Source organism: Ambystoma mexicanum, chromosome 4p, assembly GCF_040938575.1.
Source record: "Ambystoma mexicanum isolate Mex_15411 chromosome 4p, UKY_AmexF1_1, whole genome shotgun sequence".
Lineage (NCBI taxonomy): Eukaryota > Metazoa > Chordata > Amphibia > Caudata > Ambystomatidae > Ambystoma > Ambystoma mexicanum.
Window position 1 is genome coordinate 143505383 of NC_090927.1, and position 17623 is coordinate 143523005.

Genomic DNA, 17623 nt, shown 5'->3' on the forward strand with positions numbered 1-17623 from the left:
TGTATTAATTCCACTATGTTGGTGATGGTGTCTCTGTCCAGGCGGTACAGGGTGTGGATCTGTGCTGGGGTTAAGTCAAAATGATTGGCCCTTATACGTGGGATTGTTGGCTGTCTGCGGGGAGCAACTGCCTGCACAGGTGGGATTTGCTGGGCATGTCTCACCCTCCTTCTCCTCCTGCGTCTCCTCTGTGTTTCCTGTTGTACTGCCTGCTCAAGGAGTAGCAGTGCAGGCATGTCCTCCAGGCTCAGTATGGCAAGTACAAGCGGTAGCATTTTGGCTTGGAAGGGGGTGTGGTGTGTGGGTGTGCTCCTTTTGTGCTGACCCTGACTCCATTGCCTCCATCTGTGCTGATTGTGTGCACCTGTGGCACTTGGTTACACAGCGGTTTGCAGTTTACGGGTGGTCCGCGATGCCGGTATTGCCGGCATCATGGTGGCCCTTTTTACCAGCATCTCGATGCCGGTATGTACTTGTACGTGCGACTCGTGGTGTCCCCTTCTTTGCAGCATGCTGGTATTAAGGCCTCCCCATCTGCGCGCGTGCCCGCATGCCGGTACGGTGGTGCACGGCCACAGCGGGTCCTTGACGATGCCGGTAGCAACGGCATCTAGGGTCATGATACACCGGCCCGGTAATGGATGCCGGTATTGCCTTACCGGTGCCATTCTTACCGGGGCGCCAACCTTGTGATGAGGGCCATTGAGTCACAAAGCAGCCAACAGCATTGCGTCAATAATACTGAGAAGTTCTGGTATCCTTCTGTCAAACTGTAAGTCCCCTATTCGCCTATTAAAATAGATGTCATGGGCCAAAGCCTCACAGTATTCAGACTTTCCTGAGGTATTTTCCTCAGAATCAGCACTGTGAGGATTCTGACTGGGGATTCAAAGCATTATAGCATAGCTTCTTCCTAAGGATACATGTGAATAATATACCAATCACCCCTGAATCAGAGAGCGTACATCGCCGGTAACTGCCCACCAGCCCGAGCCTAGACAGTCCCTAGCGAATCCCGGGCTGCAAATATATATATTTATTTTACGGGAGATAATCTCAACACGTATCACCTGTAATAAAATGGAGATGGCTGCCGCCATTGGAAATGGGATTTAGTCTGTTTTTCCATTTCCATGGCGTCGGCCATAGGCGGGAGGAGCAAGTTAGTGGGGTGGATTTCTGGGGTGAGGAAAGGGAGCATAATATCATTGGTGGTGTTGGAGGGGAGGTTCCCTGTAGCTGCCCCGCAATGCAGATGGCACCACCCAGGGAAGGGCCTCAGGTGGCTATAAAATGTGTACACTGTGTGTTCTCTCCCACATTCCCAGCCACCTGATTGGCTGAGCACCCTTCCCTGGGTGTGAATCCTCATTTTCTCATAACCGTGTGCACCTACAGTAGCATAAACACATTAAAGAGAAACCTTGACAAACACCCCGTGTTTCCTTCAGCAACGTGCTCCCACCCACATCTACACCACCACACACACTGAACCCCTAGTATAACCGTTTGTGAGACTTTCCCACACTTTGTTTTTGTGTGGATTGTGCCAGGTGTGGGGTGGCACAGATTAGCCCTGCTCCAACCTTACATTCATGACAGTTCTGCTAAATCCACCACATGTCCGGTAAGTGACATGCAGTGTTCCTGTGCTCATGCAGACACACGACATCCTGACCATTTACACCCCAGAGAAAAAAAGCTTGCATTCAGTAGAATGAGGCCCTTAGTAATCGTTTTAACTATCTCTAGTCCTGCCAAACAGCCACCCTGTGAGCTTTAATTTCAGAAATGAAAGGTAACAACAAAACTAATGAAATGCAACTGGAAAAGATGGGTATTTTATTGCATACAAAACATTCTTGATATATGAATTTCTGAATTCTAATGCACATGTGAAGAGCTCATTCTAACTAGGAAGAGATAGCGTTGGCATACCAATACATAGTTTAAATCAAATATTTGGGCCATTATAAACCCCAGTTAAACGAACAACATTTAACTGTGACAGAATTTTAGAAAGCAAACAAGTGCCAACATGTGCAAAAGAACAATAGCTGACTCAGCATTTAGTTCACACATTGCGAGCGAAGAAAGACCAACCGCAGAACTGCAGTGTCCAGGCGTTCAGCTTATCCGCTAGGCCGCGGAGCTGCCACTGGTTTCGATTTCAGCTTCAACCAATATTAAGGTTGAGATCTGGAAAGCAACAGGAGCAAAGCGATTACTCAGGCAATCAACATGAATGGCTGCTGTTACAAGTACACATGAAGCAGGCTACCAATACTGGAACATGCACAGTTATGTTAACCGTCATATTTACTAAAGCCATGTGTACTTTAAGCACAGTCAAATGATACAGTCCAATAACGAGTGCAGCTCCTCGACTTACTAACCCTCCTTGTTGGGTTGTGTGCAGTGTAGACCCTGATAGGGTGGCCATATTATTGAAAATCAAGCAGGAACTTTCTGAAGCATGTCAACAGAAAATGCCACTGCATGCAGACAAGTGGATGTCTTTCGCCACACAAAAACAAAACATCCTATACCCATTAAGGCTGTGCATCCTGGATGCTGACAGGGCCCATTAAAGTGGTTCCATGCATTAAGGCATTCGTCACCCATGCCCTCGACTCTCTAGCGAAAACCTGACAATGTATGAGATGACGTACTGCCAACTGGCCAATTTAAGAAGACATGTCACCAGTGTTTAGTCATGTTCCATGATAAAAAAAAAAACAGAAAAGGATGTATGTGTACAGACAAGAAGACAGAGCCTTTGTGCTCAGAAGTGAGGTTAAGCATTTCTCCGTGCATGCGCTCTGAATTTAATGAATGTTACATATTTCACAAAATGCACTTGTCATGGAGCATAAGAACAGTGCCTGTTTATTTTCTGGTATTTCTTTTTATTGTATAACGGTTCAAAAAAGTTAACCTTTAACGAAATATACAAGAAAAGAAAAAAAAGACATCTTATAAAATCACGTTACAATTGGAGCTGGTAACATCTGAGCTCTGATGAATAATGGAAACGCGGTCACTAGTGTGATTCACTATTACGCACGCCTCTCAAATAATATTCCTTGAAGGAGAGCGATGCTCGAAACATGTGTTCAGGTAGAAGGAGAATTATTATTGATGTTCTGAGTGTTTACAATAAATGTGTGGAACTCAAAGTAGAGTCTCATTATTTTGAGACCAGAACCCATGATTAATACTTTATTCATTCCTTACTTTTCATATGGCTGACCTCAGTTCTAGGCATCCAAAGGTTTTGCCCATCACTTATACCTGGATCAATATTTGCTTGTAGGCAGACTGCCTGAGCTGGAGTCTTTAGAGTCACTGAGCCTGATTGGGCTATAGCGCAGTCGCATAACCAACTTGCAATGTCTAATTTATTTTCTCTGCGAGAACAAGGAAACAGAAACTTCCTGCACCAATGCTCCTTATTTTTGCCCAGGTGCATCTTGACAGTGTAGCCAACCCCAAATCAGGGAACATAACAGATGGAGGATTTAGGATCAACACAGTTTATGAGTTTCTTATGAAAGGCAAACATTCTGTATTGATGGCTTATTCAGGAAGATGGCATTAATATGATGCCTGATGCCTGTGAATAAATCTTAGCAAACGGCCTGACCAATCAGACCCGGGCAGGCTCTTGCCTTCAATACTGATCAGTCTCTGATAGTGATGAATCAGGTATTGATTGCATGCATGCAGCTAAGGGCACTGATCGGGTGATCACCACTGTGACCTCTATGGTCTCCCTTGCGACCTCTAAAAAAAAAAAAAGATATTTCTTTTCTTTTTTTTTGTAATGCAAGCTCCTGGGCTGTGGCCAGCACCAAGTGGCTAGCTTTCTTGTTCAGGCCCCTTAAAAGGAAGAAGGAAAATAAGGAGTGCCACAAGTCTAACACTTTCAGCACTGACCCTACATAAGATAGAATAGGAATACCAAATAATGTGTCTTTCTGGAATTCTATACATTAATTGCTAGACTCATTAAAGGTTTGTTTCAGGCACACTTCAGGGGGTGAGTCACTGATTTAAGTCTGTTCTTAAACACCTCAACCAAGCCTTTCACTCTTCCGAGGACGATAAATGAGTACCAACACAGGTTGGGTAATATTAAGTGTATATTTTTTCTAGCTAAAGCGCTTGAGCGTAAGTGCTATATAATAACACATCATTATCAATTGGTCATGGACGTCTGCTTGCATTCACAGTAATTTGGTAATATGGGCCTATACACACTGATCTTAACGGTACATATGGTGATCCATTCTTGTATGAAATGTACATCACATGATAGTGATATTGTAACCATATTTCTCATAGTGTACAATGCTGTGTGATGCCACTTCCTGTTTTGTCAACGGCTGAAAGGTCATGTTCCATCGCTTCCCGCGATATCACTTCTGGGTGGGATCAAATTACATCACTTCCTGTAATGTCATCAGGGGGTCAAGGGTCGTGTGATGTCACTTCCGCTACCCCTGGCATTTTGGTGAAATGACATCCCTGGACATTCTCTTGCTTTTCTTTTAACAGAATGTGCCCCCTTTGAGCCATCCTCCATGTCCCATCTCAACCCTAGCCCTTATGCCCCTGTGGGGGTGGGAGCTTAACATGTAATGCCAGCACTGGTGTTATAACTGTGGCATATTCCCCTAATACTCGACAAAAAGGTACACTTTGGTGATATCTTTTCATTGTTCTTGGATCAGAATTTCAATTCTTCAGAGGGTGCCTACACCTGTGCCAGGCATTTCCCAGCTGTCCGGAAATTGAACTAAGCAAATTCAAGCTTTCTCTGCATCTTCCTAATCCAGTATGTGGATTTTAATTTAATTTTATTATTTTTTTATAACGTGCTTAATACCGGAGGTCAGTTTCTAAGCACAGATCTGGGATTCGGACCTGTGTTGCTCTGTGTGGTGTTGCTTCCAAGACCAGCACGTTGCCCCTGTGCTATCCTCCCTTCGCTAGACCCGTTCCTTGATGGTGTATCAAGGATTGGGGAAGCGCGTGAATACAGCTGCAGACGGGTGAAGAGCCTCCTAGCCGCTGATACTGAGATGGAGGGAGGCATGGATTACCATTATCATTGCAGACAATCCAACGGTGATTGGGGTCCTTATCGTAGTTGCTCGTGGTGGCGCACCAGTATTTCTTTTCACTCCATCCATCCATGGTGCACGTATCATAGGAAACGCCTCTGTAGATAAAGGGGAATACGCAGGATGTCTTGGGAGGTGGTACTGAAAAATTGAAAGAAAATGTGTGAGTAATAAATCCTCATGAATAGGGAGAGGTTCCAGAGGTGTTAGCATTGCAACAAATCATTGAAAAGATGGAGCAAGAAGAACAACAAACACTCATAGAGAAACAGAGGTCACAGCAATTTAATCCTCAGTTGCAAACATGAAGGTTGTCCGAATGAGTATATATGGTTCATGGTTACAAACACTTTAATGTTAGGGTGAGTGTGGTGAAAAAATGCATGAGCACCAAGCCGAGTCTTAATTATGTACCTAGTGATTCAAGAATTCAATTCCTTTAACACAGACACATTGGTTCTTTGTTATATATGTGGTCATTCTTACCTTCCCATAAGGCTCTTCGTTTTATCCAAAGCAGCCAAGAACCCTCATTGATGGTAATTGTCCTTTTCCCATTTCTCATAAGGGCATGTCAAAAGAGTACTATTAAAGTTTACCAGACTCTCAATTTTAGAATTATATTTTTCTATCAGAAAATAATTTATGTGGTTATCTTAGGTTTTGTTTTGATCAGAAATTAACATTTTAATATTTTAATAGCTTCTTTTGCTGAGAATACATCCAATTTTGTCTCCGTCAGGGGAAAGTGTGATGCTCAAATGAATACCAATAATCTGTTTCTTTATTGAGATCTAAGGAAAATATCACATGCAGTTATAGACAAGCTTTGATCACAGAACTCACACAACTACTCAATCCTCCCTCCTCCTGTAAGAAATGGTTTTCTAATCTGGCCCAGTGCCTCTCCTGCAAAGCATGCAATCAACAACACTGTGATCAACAAGGCTGTCCATCAGCAAAGAGATCACAGCATTTGTTCTCAATGCGCCATCATAACATGTGCCTTACAGGCCTTCCTGATAAAAGGGACCAGGGAAATTACAGACATTGCCTCCCAAATGACTAATGAGATGCACAAAAACAGCTTAGACTTTAGACCCTTAGATATTGAGGAAAATAATTTTAAGAATGTTAGTAAACTTTATTGCTGTCAAAAATTGTACCTAAGTATTCCTCTTGTATAATAATGATAGGCAACTGTATTGCTGTTACAGTTATGAAGACGTGCTGAGTATTCCTCGTGTTAATCCTTTAGTACTTATTGAGAAGGAAGTGCCAGCAGATTTAAGTCGCAGCTTCCTGGGAACGCTCCGGCTCGTGATAGGATGCCAGTGGATTTATTTAAAAATTAACCATCGATTTTGGCTAACTTTCTTGCTAAATAATTTAATGTGGTAGTTGATTATAGAATTGTGTATCCCCCTTGGGAGTCAGCGGAGATTGTCCCCACATTTAAGAGGAAAACATCGCCCCCTCAATGATGGCCTTAGCAAAACCTATTGGACGATAGTCCTAAAAACGTTAGATGATTGGCTACTTGAAACTGAACCTGAAACCATCTAAAGGTGGATTTCATAAAGGCATTGGGCCAGCAGAATACAACATTACATTGCATCTATTATTTAAAAAATGCGTATCTTTAAAAAGGAATGACACTGTACTCTTACTTTGTAGACCTAAACATTGGCTTAGATAGCATTGACCAAGGAGGTCCTTGGAAAGTTCTTTCTGCTGCGGGTATCCATGAGGAATGACATGTGGCCATTCGTGACTTACATAGCAGCACCATGGCGGTAGTAAGACAGGGCCATGCAGGGTATCCCAGGTCTCCGAAGCCTTGTGTCAAGGGTGGTTTTAGTGTCTGTGCTGTTTTCTCTTTACATGAACAGTGCAGCTACTCAGGCAGAAGCTCTCAGGCTAGTGATGCGCTGAGTTTAGCGATACTTCTCTTTGCCAACGAAGCTGTTCTGGTATCAAAAACTGCTGAGGGTCTACAAAACAAGCAGATACGTTCAATACTCTGCATCAAAGAGAGGGTTTAGTAACCATTGCCGCTAAACTCTGTGCATGGCCTGACGCTCCCGGGAAAAAGCCTGCGCTGAATCTCGCTTTAGGTGGAATCCTGTTGGGAAAATTGGAGACCTGTGATTGTTTGCAGATTCGACTTTCTTCTAATGGGGTATGGTCTTATCAGCTAATTCAAACGTGATATAATAGCTAATAGGCCCTTTGAGCTTCTCACAGCATTATGGATCAGACTTGTTCCGCTGCTCTTTACTTTAACAGCATTCGGGTTAAAACAAATGCAGTGAAGCTAATATGCAATGACATGGATCTTATAAAACAGATTTTGAACGTCATTGATGCATTGATTACGGATGCTATGTCGAGGGACATATCACAGCTGATGGCTATTAACCCTCAGGACCTACTGAGGCTCCTCTGAGACCCGCAAGCTTTTTCAGCTGTCAGGCCTCAGTGTCAAGGCAGTATACATTAAGTGGATTTAAGTTCTCCGCCCACCCCCATTGTAGCCAGCTAGTACATACATGCCGATTCTGGCACATTATTCAAGAAGCTATATATCCAGAAATACATGTTATTTGCATAAACTATCCGAGTGCAATTAGGCAACTGGCTTCTGTTCTTTCAAATCCCAGAAGAGCCCAAAACATTTACCGAAGAGGGTAAGTCTACCAGGAAATGTCACCAACACACTTGAAGACAATCCGGTCAGTAAGTGGTGTCCATTTGAACATGAAAGACGAAAGATACAAACCTATTTCAAAGCAAATTCTAAGGCCACCATCATAGTTTGGTTCACGCATCGGAAGTTCCAGTAACTGCGACTGTGGCCAATATAACCAGGGACATCACTGAGGGATTCGGGGGTTGTTCTGACCCCTGACATGCCTGAAAAAACAAGCATTGGCAAAGACAGCAGTTCTGGCTTCTGTGAAGAGATAAGATAGGCATTTGCCATGGTACTACCAGGCCTTAAAATAGCAACAGCTGGAAAACGGTGTGAGTAGCAGGGCATAGGGTATCAGTGCCTGACAAATGCCTATATTGTATAAAGTACCAATACACAAGGCACAATCTGTTGGCTTTGCCAATGCTTGTTTGGCAGGACTTCAGTGCGAGAGACAAATATAAATGAAATGGCTAAAGGCACACTTGGTTAAAGCATGTTTATTGCACCAGTTGCTCTAGTGAGCCAATAGCTCTAAAAATATTGCTTCGAAATCACATTGGCGGGCCCAACATTTGATGACGCTGTTTTATAGAGCTAGCTTAAAGAGATCCCATGGAGATGTGTTTTGGGCAGGGATGGGCACTGTAGGAGAGGTTATGAGCTAAAGAATGTGTTCAGTATATTCTGTGTATAGTCACTAACAATTAGTATTGGGGGGGCGCAAGGGGGTGCTATTGGTTACTATCATTTGGTATTGGGGAAAATAGAGTGGGCTAGATTTGTTAGTACACAGACCACATAAGTCCCAGCTGAGCGGCAGGCACATGCACACGTAGCTTTACCAAATAAGGGCCGAACTAAGAAGAACTGAACATGGAGGAAAGATTTAGAGCGTGCTATATAACAGCGAGATGGTCCTTGAAAGGGGCACACTTATTGTTCATGCAGAGGCAAATGCAGGAATGATAGAAGGAATCAAAATGTTGCATGTTCCTCCGGGTTGAGGATGCCGTGCTAAGGAGAATGTTGTCCAAAAGAGGCTGGGGGCTGGAAAATTACATGGGCTGTTCCCAGGGGTGGTGACAGATGATACTGTGGAAGCAGGGAGGAGAAATCTTAAAGAAATGTACAGAAATGTATAGAGAAGGAGGTGCTGCATGAGAGGTTTAAAATAGGGAGAAAGGCAGGAGGAGGGGTTCCTGGCTAGCTTCCTGGGTCGAGAGAGGTGCTGCTTCTAGCGGATTGAAGTGAGAGGGCTGTCCTGGGTCGCTGTCTCTGTGAGAATCATCGGCTGGGCCGCAGAACAGTGCAGCTGCAGAGGGAGTCCTTTGAAGGCTGTGATGCTGGGGCAGTGTCCTGGCAGACACGGGCTGAGACGTACTTGGCTGCAAGTAGGGGTGTTTGCGGGCCAAGGGCAGGGCAACCGAATGAAAAAGGCAGAGAGCCCAGAAAGCATTTGCTTGGTGAGTATAAATAGATCAGCAGTTAACCTGGACCCCTCCCATAGGTTAATTGGCAAGGTATCAGACTGAACCCAGAGGGCATTCATTACCCCACTAGCTGTTAAGGTACCAAAAGATGACTGGAGTTGCAAAATACAAAGCTCTGAATGGTAGCTCATCCCTGTAGTGTACTGGGAGGGGTCATAACCTAATACCCTATCTAAGGGTAGACAAGAAAGGTGAATACCCAAAGACGTCTGAAATCCTAATCCTGTTGAATAAAGTGTTTACTAATTAATACTGGGGAGGTTATTAGGGTGTGAAAAGAAACATTCATATGGTTTGAAATGCAAAATGCTTATTGATGTAGAGTGTGTTTTTATTTTGTTCTCACAAGTACCCAATGCAAAATGCTATTATATGTGCGTTCCTATCTAAGAAGTGAGCTAGTTGGACTGTGTAGCTGTTCTTGCTGGTGAGTTTGAATATAAGGTGCATTACTGTGATTTTTTATTGTGTCTAGAGCCTGTTCTACTTCTTACATGTAGAGGTGATTGGGCATTACGAAAGAAATGCTCAATATGAAGCCTGAAGATACCTAGCTAAGATCCTGTGGTATAGAAAACGGTGGCAAAAGGGAAGGGTCAGGAGTTCCCCTACAGCACGTAGACGGTGGGATTGGCCATACGGATAAGTCTGCCCATGGGCAGCCACTTGGTGGGTACGTAAAATAACACCCGCAAGCTGTGCATCCCTCTTCACCTGCCATCTTCCTCCTATGTGCACTCCAGTGCAATTGGTTTGGCTTTTTGGTGGTGCTTAAACACCACCCAATATCCAAATCGAAAAAGCAAATCCTTCCCGCCTATAAACTACCTGCCGACGTGCACCCACAGATCCAGGGCACTAGGCACGAGTTTATCTTCCTCTGCCTCCCAATATTGTGTTCCTGCCCTTAATGGCACAGACCTCGATTCCTCCTCAGCTAGGTTTGAGCCATAGAATATCCTTAAACACATGCAAGTGTGCTCTCTGTAGTTCCCGCATTAAATCTCCCCTGTGCCTCCAAGCAGTAAATCGGAGAAGGTTGAGGAGCTGAGGATGGATCACAGGAAGGTAAGCATTAAGGATTTCCCTAATATTCCAGGGTACTAAGCAGGATCAGGAACGAGGGGGAAATAAGCAGAGGGCAATGCTAAGTGAGGGGTGGATTTCAGCAGCCAATTGGTGGATTCTTTTGCTTCAGGTGAACTTGTTTCCTGTGGCCTACGTCACATTAGCCTTTTTGGTTTCGGTGCATTTGGTGGCGCTGGTGGGATGGGATGGTGAGAATCAGGATATTTGGTTGTCATGGTAACTGGCAAAGCTCAGGCATGAATTTGCTGCATCACAACATGTTCATTTCTGTCTCCTGCACCTATGTAAGCCAATAACAGGATGTTTTGTAATGACTGTGCCAATCACAAGTCTCTTTGGAAAGCATGTGCTTTCAGCCCTTTCAGCAGTGGAGTGATCCTTCATTTGTTGGTACTCAGCCCCACCCCCACTAAGGAAGAATTTCCTGGTTCTAATATGGCCATCCAAACCTGTGGAATACATTTTTGGGGGAATATTTTGAGCCTACAATGTACTTTAATCAGATAGGTGTTTTGCCTGACTCTAAAATGTCCTTCTGGTCTTGGTGTTTTAGGATATTGATGTCTGTGTCTGGTTGTTTAGCCCTGCCTCCTTTTCCCCAGTCTGAGCAGAAGAATGAACGGACTTGATCTGGCCCGGCCACTCCAGTAAGTAGAGCAGGTAAGTGCTTTGTCATTCTCAGTCCCCTTTTTCACCCCTTTTATTTGCTCCCAGCTCCCTTTTTCATAGCTGCAATCGGCTCCAGACACCTTTCCTCTGTCCCAAGCCTCTTTCTACATCTCCCAGACTCCATTTGTAACCCTTTTCTCAGCCCCCAGCCCAATTCCCTTACCTCCCAACCTGATTTCCTCGGCTCAGACCCCTTTCCTCAGCCCCCAGTGCCCTTTTCCACCCCATTTCTCAGCCCCAGGCTTCTTTCTTCGGCCCACCAGGCCCCTTTCTTCAGCCCCCAGGTCCTTGTTCACCCCTTTCCTCAGCTTGATCCTTTTTATTACCCCTTTCCTCAGCCTCAAACCCTAGGCCCCTATTCACCCCTTTCCTCTGCCCCGGGCCCATTTTATTACACCTTTTCCTCAGCCCCCCAGACTCTTTTCCTCTGCCCCAGAGGCCTCTTTTACACCCTTTTCTATGTCTACATGGCACACCACCTGCCTCTTTTGTTCTCCCCAAAACCCAAACCCTCTTGTGTGTTTATCCCAAACTTATTTTGTGATCCCCAATCCATGTTTGTGCTCCTTCCACCACCTCAACCCTCATTTGTGCATACTGTGAGGGGTCAAGGGTAAGACTCGGACACAGTTACAGGATTCAAGTTAAAAGAAGACTTTTATTATCAAAACAAAAAGAGGGGTTGGGGAAACCCCATCTATCCCTAATTCTATGAGGGGTTACCCCGCCTCAACAAAACAAATGAACGTCTGTGTCAGGATTTCTAAATCAAAAGAGTTCTCTGTCTTGTGTCCAAAACCATAAGCTGACCCTCACACACTAAACTCAAAATAATGTGCAATTGGAATGTCTTTGAGCTGAACACCCGCAGCTTCCCTCCAAATTTCCAAGCACAAAGTCTTGAAAGTGAAGAAAAGAAAGGGGAATAAAGTTCCATTAAATAAGGGGTCTTCCCTTCCCCTAGGATTCTTATTATTATCTAAAGTGTTGCTTTTCTGATATTTCACAATCCCAAGGAGGATTGCTTTTCCCTTGGGTATGTCTTCATTTGACTCTCTCTGTGTTTTTCTAAGTATTTACAATGTTGCTTAGATCCAAGAAGGATGGTTCTTCCCTTGGGATTTCCACGTTTACACAAACACTTCACAGTTCTTTCTCTGGCTTTAGCAGAAAAGGGGTATGGCTCTTCTCTTTTGATCTACAACTGTTAGTGGCGTTTATGAAGAGAAGGTACTCAGGAACTGAGCCTTTACCAGATCCAACAAACATGTCCATTTAGCATCCAAGTAAGAGCTATATGCTACTGGTTGCTAACCTGGAACCATGAGGAAAAGGCAATATTTGGAGCTAAAGTTTCAGATGAGAAAATTGAAAAAGAAGGAAACTGGCAAATGATCCAGTGAAACATTGCATTCAGTGAGCAAATGTTCTGAACTGATGCTTTAAATGTCATTGCCATGTCCATTTTAAGGGGGAAAATATCATTCATGCCCACCTTATCCATTCCATTCGGGAGACACAGCCCTGGTTCTAACGCTGTATTCCTAGACTTCTAGTCCTGGGTTTAAAATAAGGACCTTTAGGATTACAAATCCCAGAATGCAAAATTAAAACCAGGAATGGACTAGTGTTTCCAAAATGGAATGGATGCGGTTGGCATGTATGAAATATTAAGCTTTGTTGCTTCCTGCTTCTAGTAATGTGGGCCACTGATTTGCATATATACACCCTCTTTGTTCAAACATGACTTGATCAGGACAGATGAAACGTGTGTAGAAGATTACATGCAAACTTGCAGTAACCTAATGTGTTTTTTAGAGTGCCGTTCCTCTGTAGTCCCAAGGTTCGAGAAGGATGGTTAAAACGTACTTGGGCCTTAAAAATCAACAAAGTACCCATTGACTCCCACTGTAAATAAATGCAATTTTCATCTCTTTTTACCAGAACTTTCGACAGGGGAGAAGGATGCCCTAACGACTTGCACATTGATGAAAAAAGAAAATGTTGACATTCTGCTTTAATAAGAGTAGTCCATTTAATCCCTCACCAGTCTGATATAAAGGATTCCATCTTGAAAATATATATCAACCAGAATATAATAACGAGGAGCCTTGTTTTAACCTTCAAATGAAAAGGAAAGCTATTGAATGGGACATGATCAATTTAAATACTAAAACAAGATATGCACTTTATACAACACAAAGTTTTAAAATAGGAAAACCGCTTGACTATTCATTTACGTATGGGAATTTTGATTTTAAAAGATTTATCATGTTCCTTCGTTTTAACATACTTCAGTGTAATGAGTATATTGGGGCATGGAGAACTATCCCGTACAAATGTAAGACATGTCGTTATTTTGAACATGATATTGAAACAGCGTGACATTTACTCACTGTGTGTCCAAATGTGTTCATTTTTTATTATAGGGGCTATAATGATTTGGCGAGTAATTTAGCTATGATTGCCTCCAACCAATTCTGGGCTGCTGTATATGCGGCTCACTTTGTGGTATACACTGGTGCTGAATATTTTATATGGAAAATAATTTGAAGTGATGTAGTTGTATGATTATGAATTGACAGATACTTTTCTTATGCCAAGTATTTTATATGATTTTAAGTGTATTTAGATTAGATTGTAATGTTGTATGGTGTAATATGATTTAAGTATATGTTATGAATAGTGTGTAATAAGACTTTGTATTAGGTTTTAATTAACCATAGCACATTACATTTTTTTAACTACAAAATATATCAATCACTCAATCAAGATAACTTTTTTTACAGACTGTCATAAAAGTCTGAGCACAAATGAACAATGAATTCATACAATCCTAAATGATATACAATTTCCAAAGTAAATAGAATCAGGTCAAATACATTAAATGTACATTAAAACAGAAAGAATTTCATAGACGGGCGTGTTTGTGATTGTGTATGAAGACTGGAGCAGAGAGCACAGGGCACAAATTAGTGACTTTCATTCTATCGTGCCGCCTCTCATCACAACAGCACAACAGAAAAATTCCTAGGAAGTAAAGTGCATAAGTGATTATACATGTGCAATAAAATAAATGGAGAACAGATTTCGTTTGCAATCACACTCCTTATGAATTGCCATGACAAAATAAAATGACTACAGATTCCTTTCAAGTGCATTAGTGATTATACATTGGCAATAATGTCAATGAAAGGAGGATTTCATTTGTAGTCTCACTTCTTACAAAAACATCCTGAGAAAATAAAACTACTATGAATAAGAGCACAAGTTAAGTTAATGTCATTCCAAATTACAATCCTCAGTCTGTCACATTGACCTACACGAATCTTAAAACCATCATGAGTATCACAGCTTGACAATTCCAGAATTATTTAACATTCGCAACTTTTCAAGCTTCGCCCCTGGAAATTATGGCATGCTTGGAAACATTAAGGTATATGAAGGGGAACCGGTGGAGCAGTCTAGTCTTCCACTAATATGGCCGCTGTAGGTATATCTCTGTGCCACGCCCCTTCTACAGCGCGTTGCACTCGTCCTTTGACGAGTCAACGCTGCTGTGTCTAGCACAGTTTCCTTCATCCTTCCTCGCTTGGATTTGCTCCGTGTTTGCCTGTTCTATTCCTCCTTAGTTCCGTTTCTGTATAGATTTTCGCAGCCGTCGGCACTCTCTTCCTCCATGCCGCTCCTTCTACTTATAGGTCTCTCTGTATTTTTTCACCATTACACTTCATATTTCCTGGCGGACTATTACCGCTGTCTTCTGCTATCCTCTCTCTTCTTTCTGTCCCTATAGCTTTCCGCGCCCTAGCACCTCACCCTGTCTCTGCCTTTAGTGCTGCTTATCTTGCCGCTCTGCCTACTTACAGAACTCTTTGCTTCTCTTAACCATTTACGCTTACCTTTTTCCGGCTGACTATTACTGCTGCCTTCTGCTATCCTCTCTCTCCTTTCTGTCCCTATAGCCTTCCGCGCTTAGCATCTCACCCTGTCTCAGCCTTTTGTGCTGCTATACCTACTTCCTTATCTACGGTACGGCAGCTCGTTCCTCGGAACAGCGATAAGTCCTTGCTCGCACTCCTTTGTGGACAGGCTGTGGGATGTTTTTACCCATGCAGCCAAGCCCTACCATAAAACTGTGCACTACTGGCATTGAAAACATCATGATGGCCAGAACTCCCCAGAGAGTGCACAGGGAAAACATGAAGAATAGGCTGCCACCCATTTTTTCCTATGTTGTGGGCACAGGAGGGCACTGCTAAAACCACCATTGGGCTACACACACAGTAGCCTAAAACCATTGGGAATGGCAATGCTGATTGCCAAAAGCAACCCCGAATTGTGGGGAATTCATTTTATTAATGTCAAAAGGGATGCAATACTGGTGCTCACCACTATCAGAAAGCCGGCGTTTTAAAACCACCAGAATTTTGTGTAAAACTGAACAAATTAACCCAAACCAGGCCAAGGAAAGACTTGCTAAGAGGTGGATACAATGTAAAACTATATTCTGAAATGACTTGAAGGAAGTAATTATTTAATGTGTATATAAAAAAACATAGCTGGGGATGTCAGCAGCTTAAGTGAATTTGGGGGTAAAGCCACTAAAATCGAAATGTTTAAATTAAATGAGTGACCTACTTTTGAGTGTCACATAGTTTGCAACTGTTAAATGTCATGGTTTTGAACTTAGAATCAGCATTCTAGCTGCATGTGTAAAAATTGTAAGTTTGATTTAAACTGGAAACAAACAGGACATTTAGCTGAAGCTTGGCTTAAAGAAATTGAATTCTGCCTGACAACTACCCCCGACAGGAGTTGAACTGGCTCAACAACTGTTCCCAGGCCTGGCTGCATACGGCTGGCCCCACCAGAAGGAGATCACATGGCCCTGTTGATTGAAAGGGGAGTGGCACCTGGGGACTGCGGGGAACTGAACAATGGGCCTTCTTTGGCTCAGGCAATTGTTAAATTAGGGGGGTCGTAAAATGGCTTCCTCTTGGAAGGAAATGGGATGGGCGGTGCCTCTGCTAGCAAGCTGAGCTTGGGGGAAGTGGAAAAACCAGAAACTCCACCATGTGCTTGGGGGAAACCACACCCCTTTGGGCCAGAGCATAATTTAAAAAAAAGATGGATAATTCCTAGTACGGACTTGTCAGAATTATATAAGTAATATCATTATTCTTGTGATTTTTCTGTGCACGTTTTAAGAGGTGTTTGGACCCTGTGGTGTATTCTGGGAGGTTGCTAGCGGAAAATAGGGTCTTAGTCCAAATGTCTGCATGTTAAAAATCTGACACTTCATCAATTAATGTCCATACTCCTTTCGTACATTTGTGTAATTTTTGGTAAATGTCCGATATTGGTAAACCGACCAAAAAGCGCAAAATGTTGTCATTTCTGAATCCCAGCTCGCAGGAACATGGGGCTTGAACAGAGACCTGTCTTAATTCATCTGTAATATGTACATGTAATGTCAACCACTTGTGTATCTGGGAAATATTATTTGAATCAAATATAGATTTGTGGGCAAATTGACCAGGGGAGGATCCTCTGACCCATAAACAGACCTCATCATGATGACAATCCATTTCCTTCCCCCAATCAAGGGAGAGAGGAAAGCTTGGCCAATGATAAGTGAGAGGGGCAGGCTTAGCTAGGCCCAGGCAGACACCCATTTTCAAAACACATAAAAGGAACATTGAAACCCAGGTAGGGACATTCACTTTCCACTTTCTTGCGGGACGCTTTGCCGGGAGACTTCAGACTTCACATCCAGAGATCCAGACTTCAAATCCATCAATCTCCAGAACCTGTAGCAGAAATTAAAATTAGCGGAGAGGCCTGAATCCACAAGCTGAATCCTCTTCAGCAGGCCTCAAAACCAACCAAACTATTCAACAGCCGGGCAAGCTATTTGAATTTTTTGCCAAGAACTTTTGCAAGAACCTGTAGCAGTATCCAGAAAGCAGTGCTGTATCCGGAACCAGAGAGAACCACAAACCAGACCGTTGTGAGCAGAACCGGTGCTTGACAGACCCAGAGAGCAGAGCTGACCCAGATAGCCGGGACGTCAGAACCACCCACCGGAAGTCCCGTCCAACCTGACCAGAACTTGACGGCTATTTTCAAAAATATAGTGTGAGTACTCACTGTGCAAAACCAATCTCTTAGTTTAAAATAATCTAATCCAAACTATTTTAGCCTATTAGAACTGCATCCTAGAATCGTGTCATTCTGTCATCTTTAAAACTGAAAACTGTCATCTGTCATTCTGAGCTTTAAAATTTCAAATCCGAAAAACTACCTTGACTAAATCGGCCGTACCTCCGGAACCGTTTGTCCTAGGAGCGAAATGTATCTCTTAAGTATTGCAGAGCATCATTGTTGAGACATTTATGGGTAATGGAGACTATTTTGCATTGAATCCTGTCCTTGATGGAGAGCCATTTGTGCTTTCGTCTAGCCTCTGAGATATGTTCTATCCTCGGGATGCTTAGTGCTGTTCTGAGAGCATTATTTTGTAATATTTGGAGTTTGTTCGTGAC

General features: G+C 43.1%; 1 protein-coding gene across 2 annotated transcripts in view; it reads right to left on the reverse strand.

Annotated features, from left to right (window-relative positions):
- Nucleotides 1–1822: 1822 nt before the first annotated feature.
- Nucleotides 1823–17623, reverse strand: part of LOC138453081 (seminal plasma protein pB1-like) — a 420884-nt gene continuing 405083 nt past the window's right edge. For both annotated transcript variants that reach the window (XM_069605590.1, XM_069605589.1), the window contains 2 exons: nt 5109–5270; nt 1823–2199 (listed from right to left, as the gene is read on the reverse strand). In XM_069605590.1, coding sequence (XP_069461691.1) covers nt 2177–2199; nt 5109–5270 — 185 coding nt within the window. In that variant the 3' untranslated portion in view covers nt 1823–2176. The remainder of the gene's footprint in view (nt 2200–5108; nt 5271–17623) is intronic.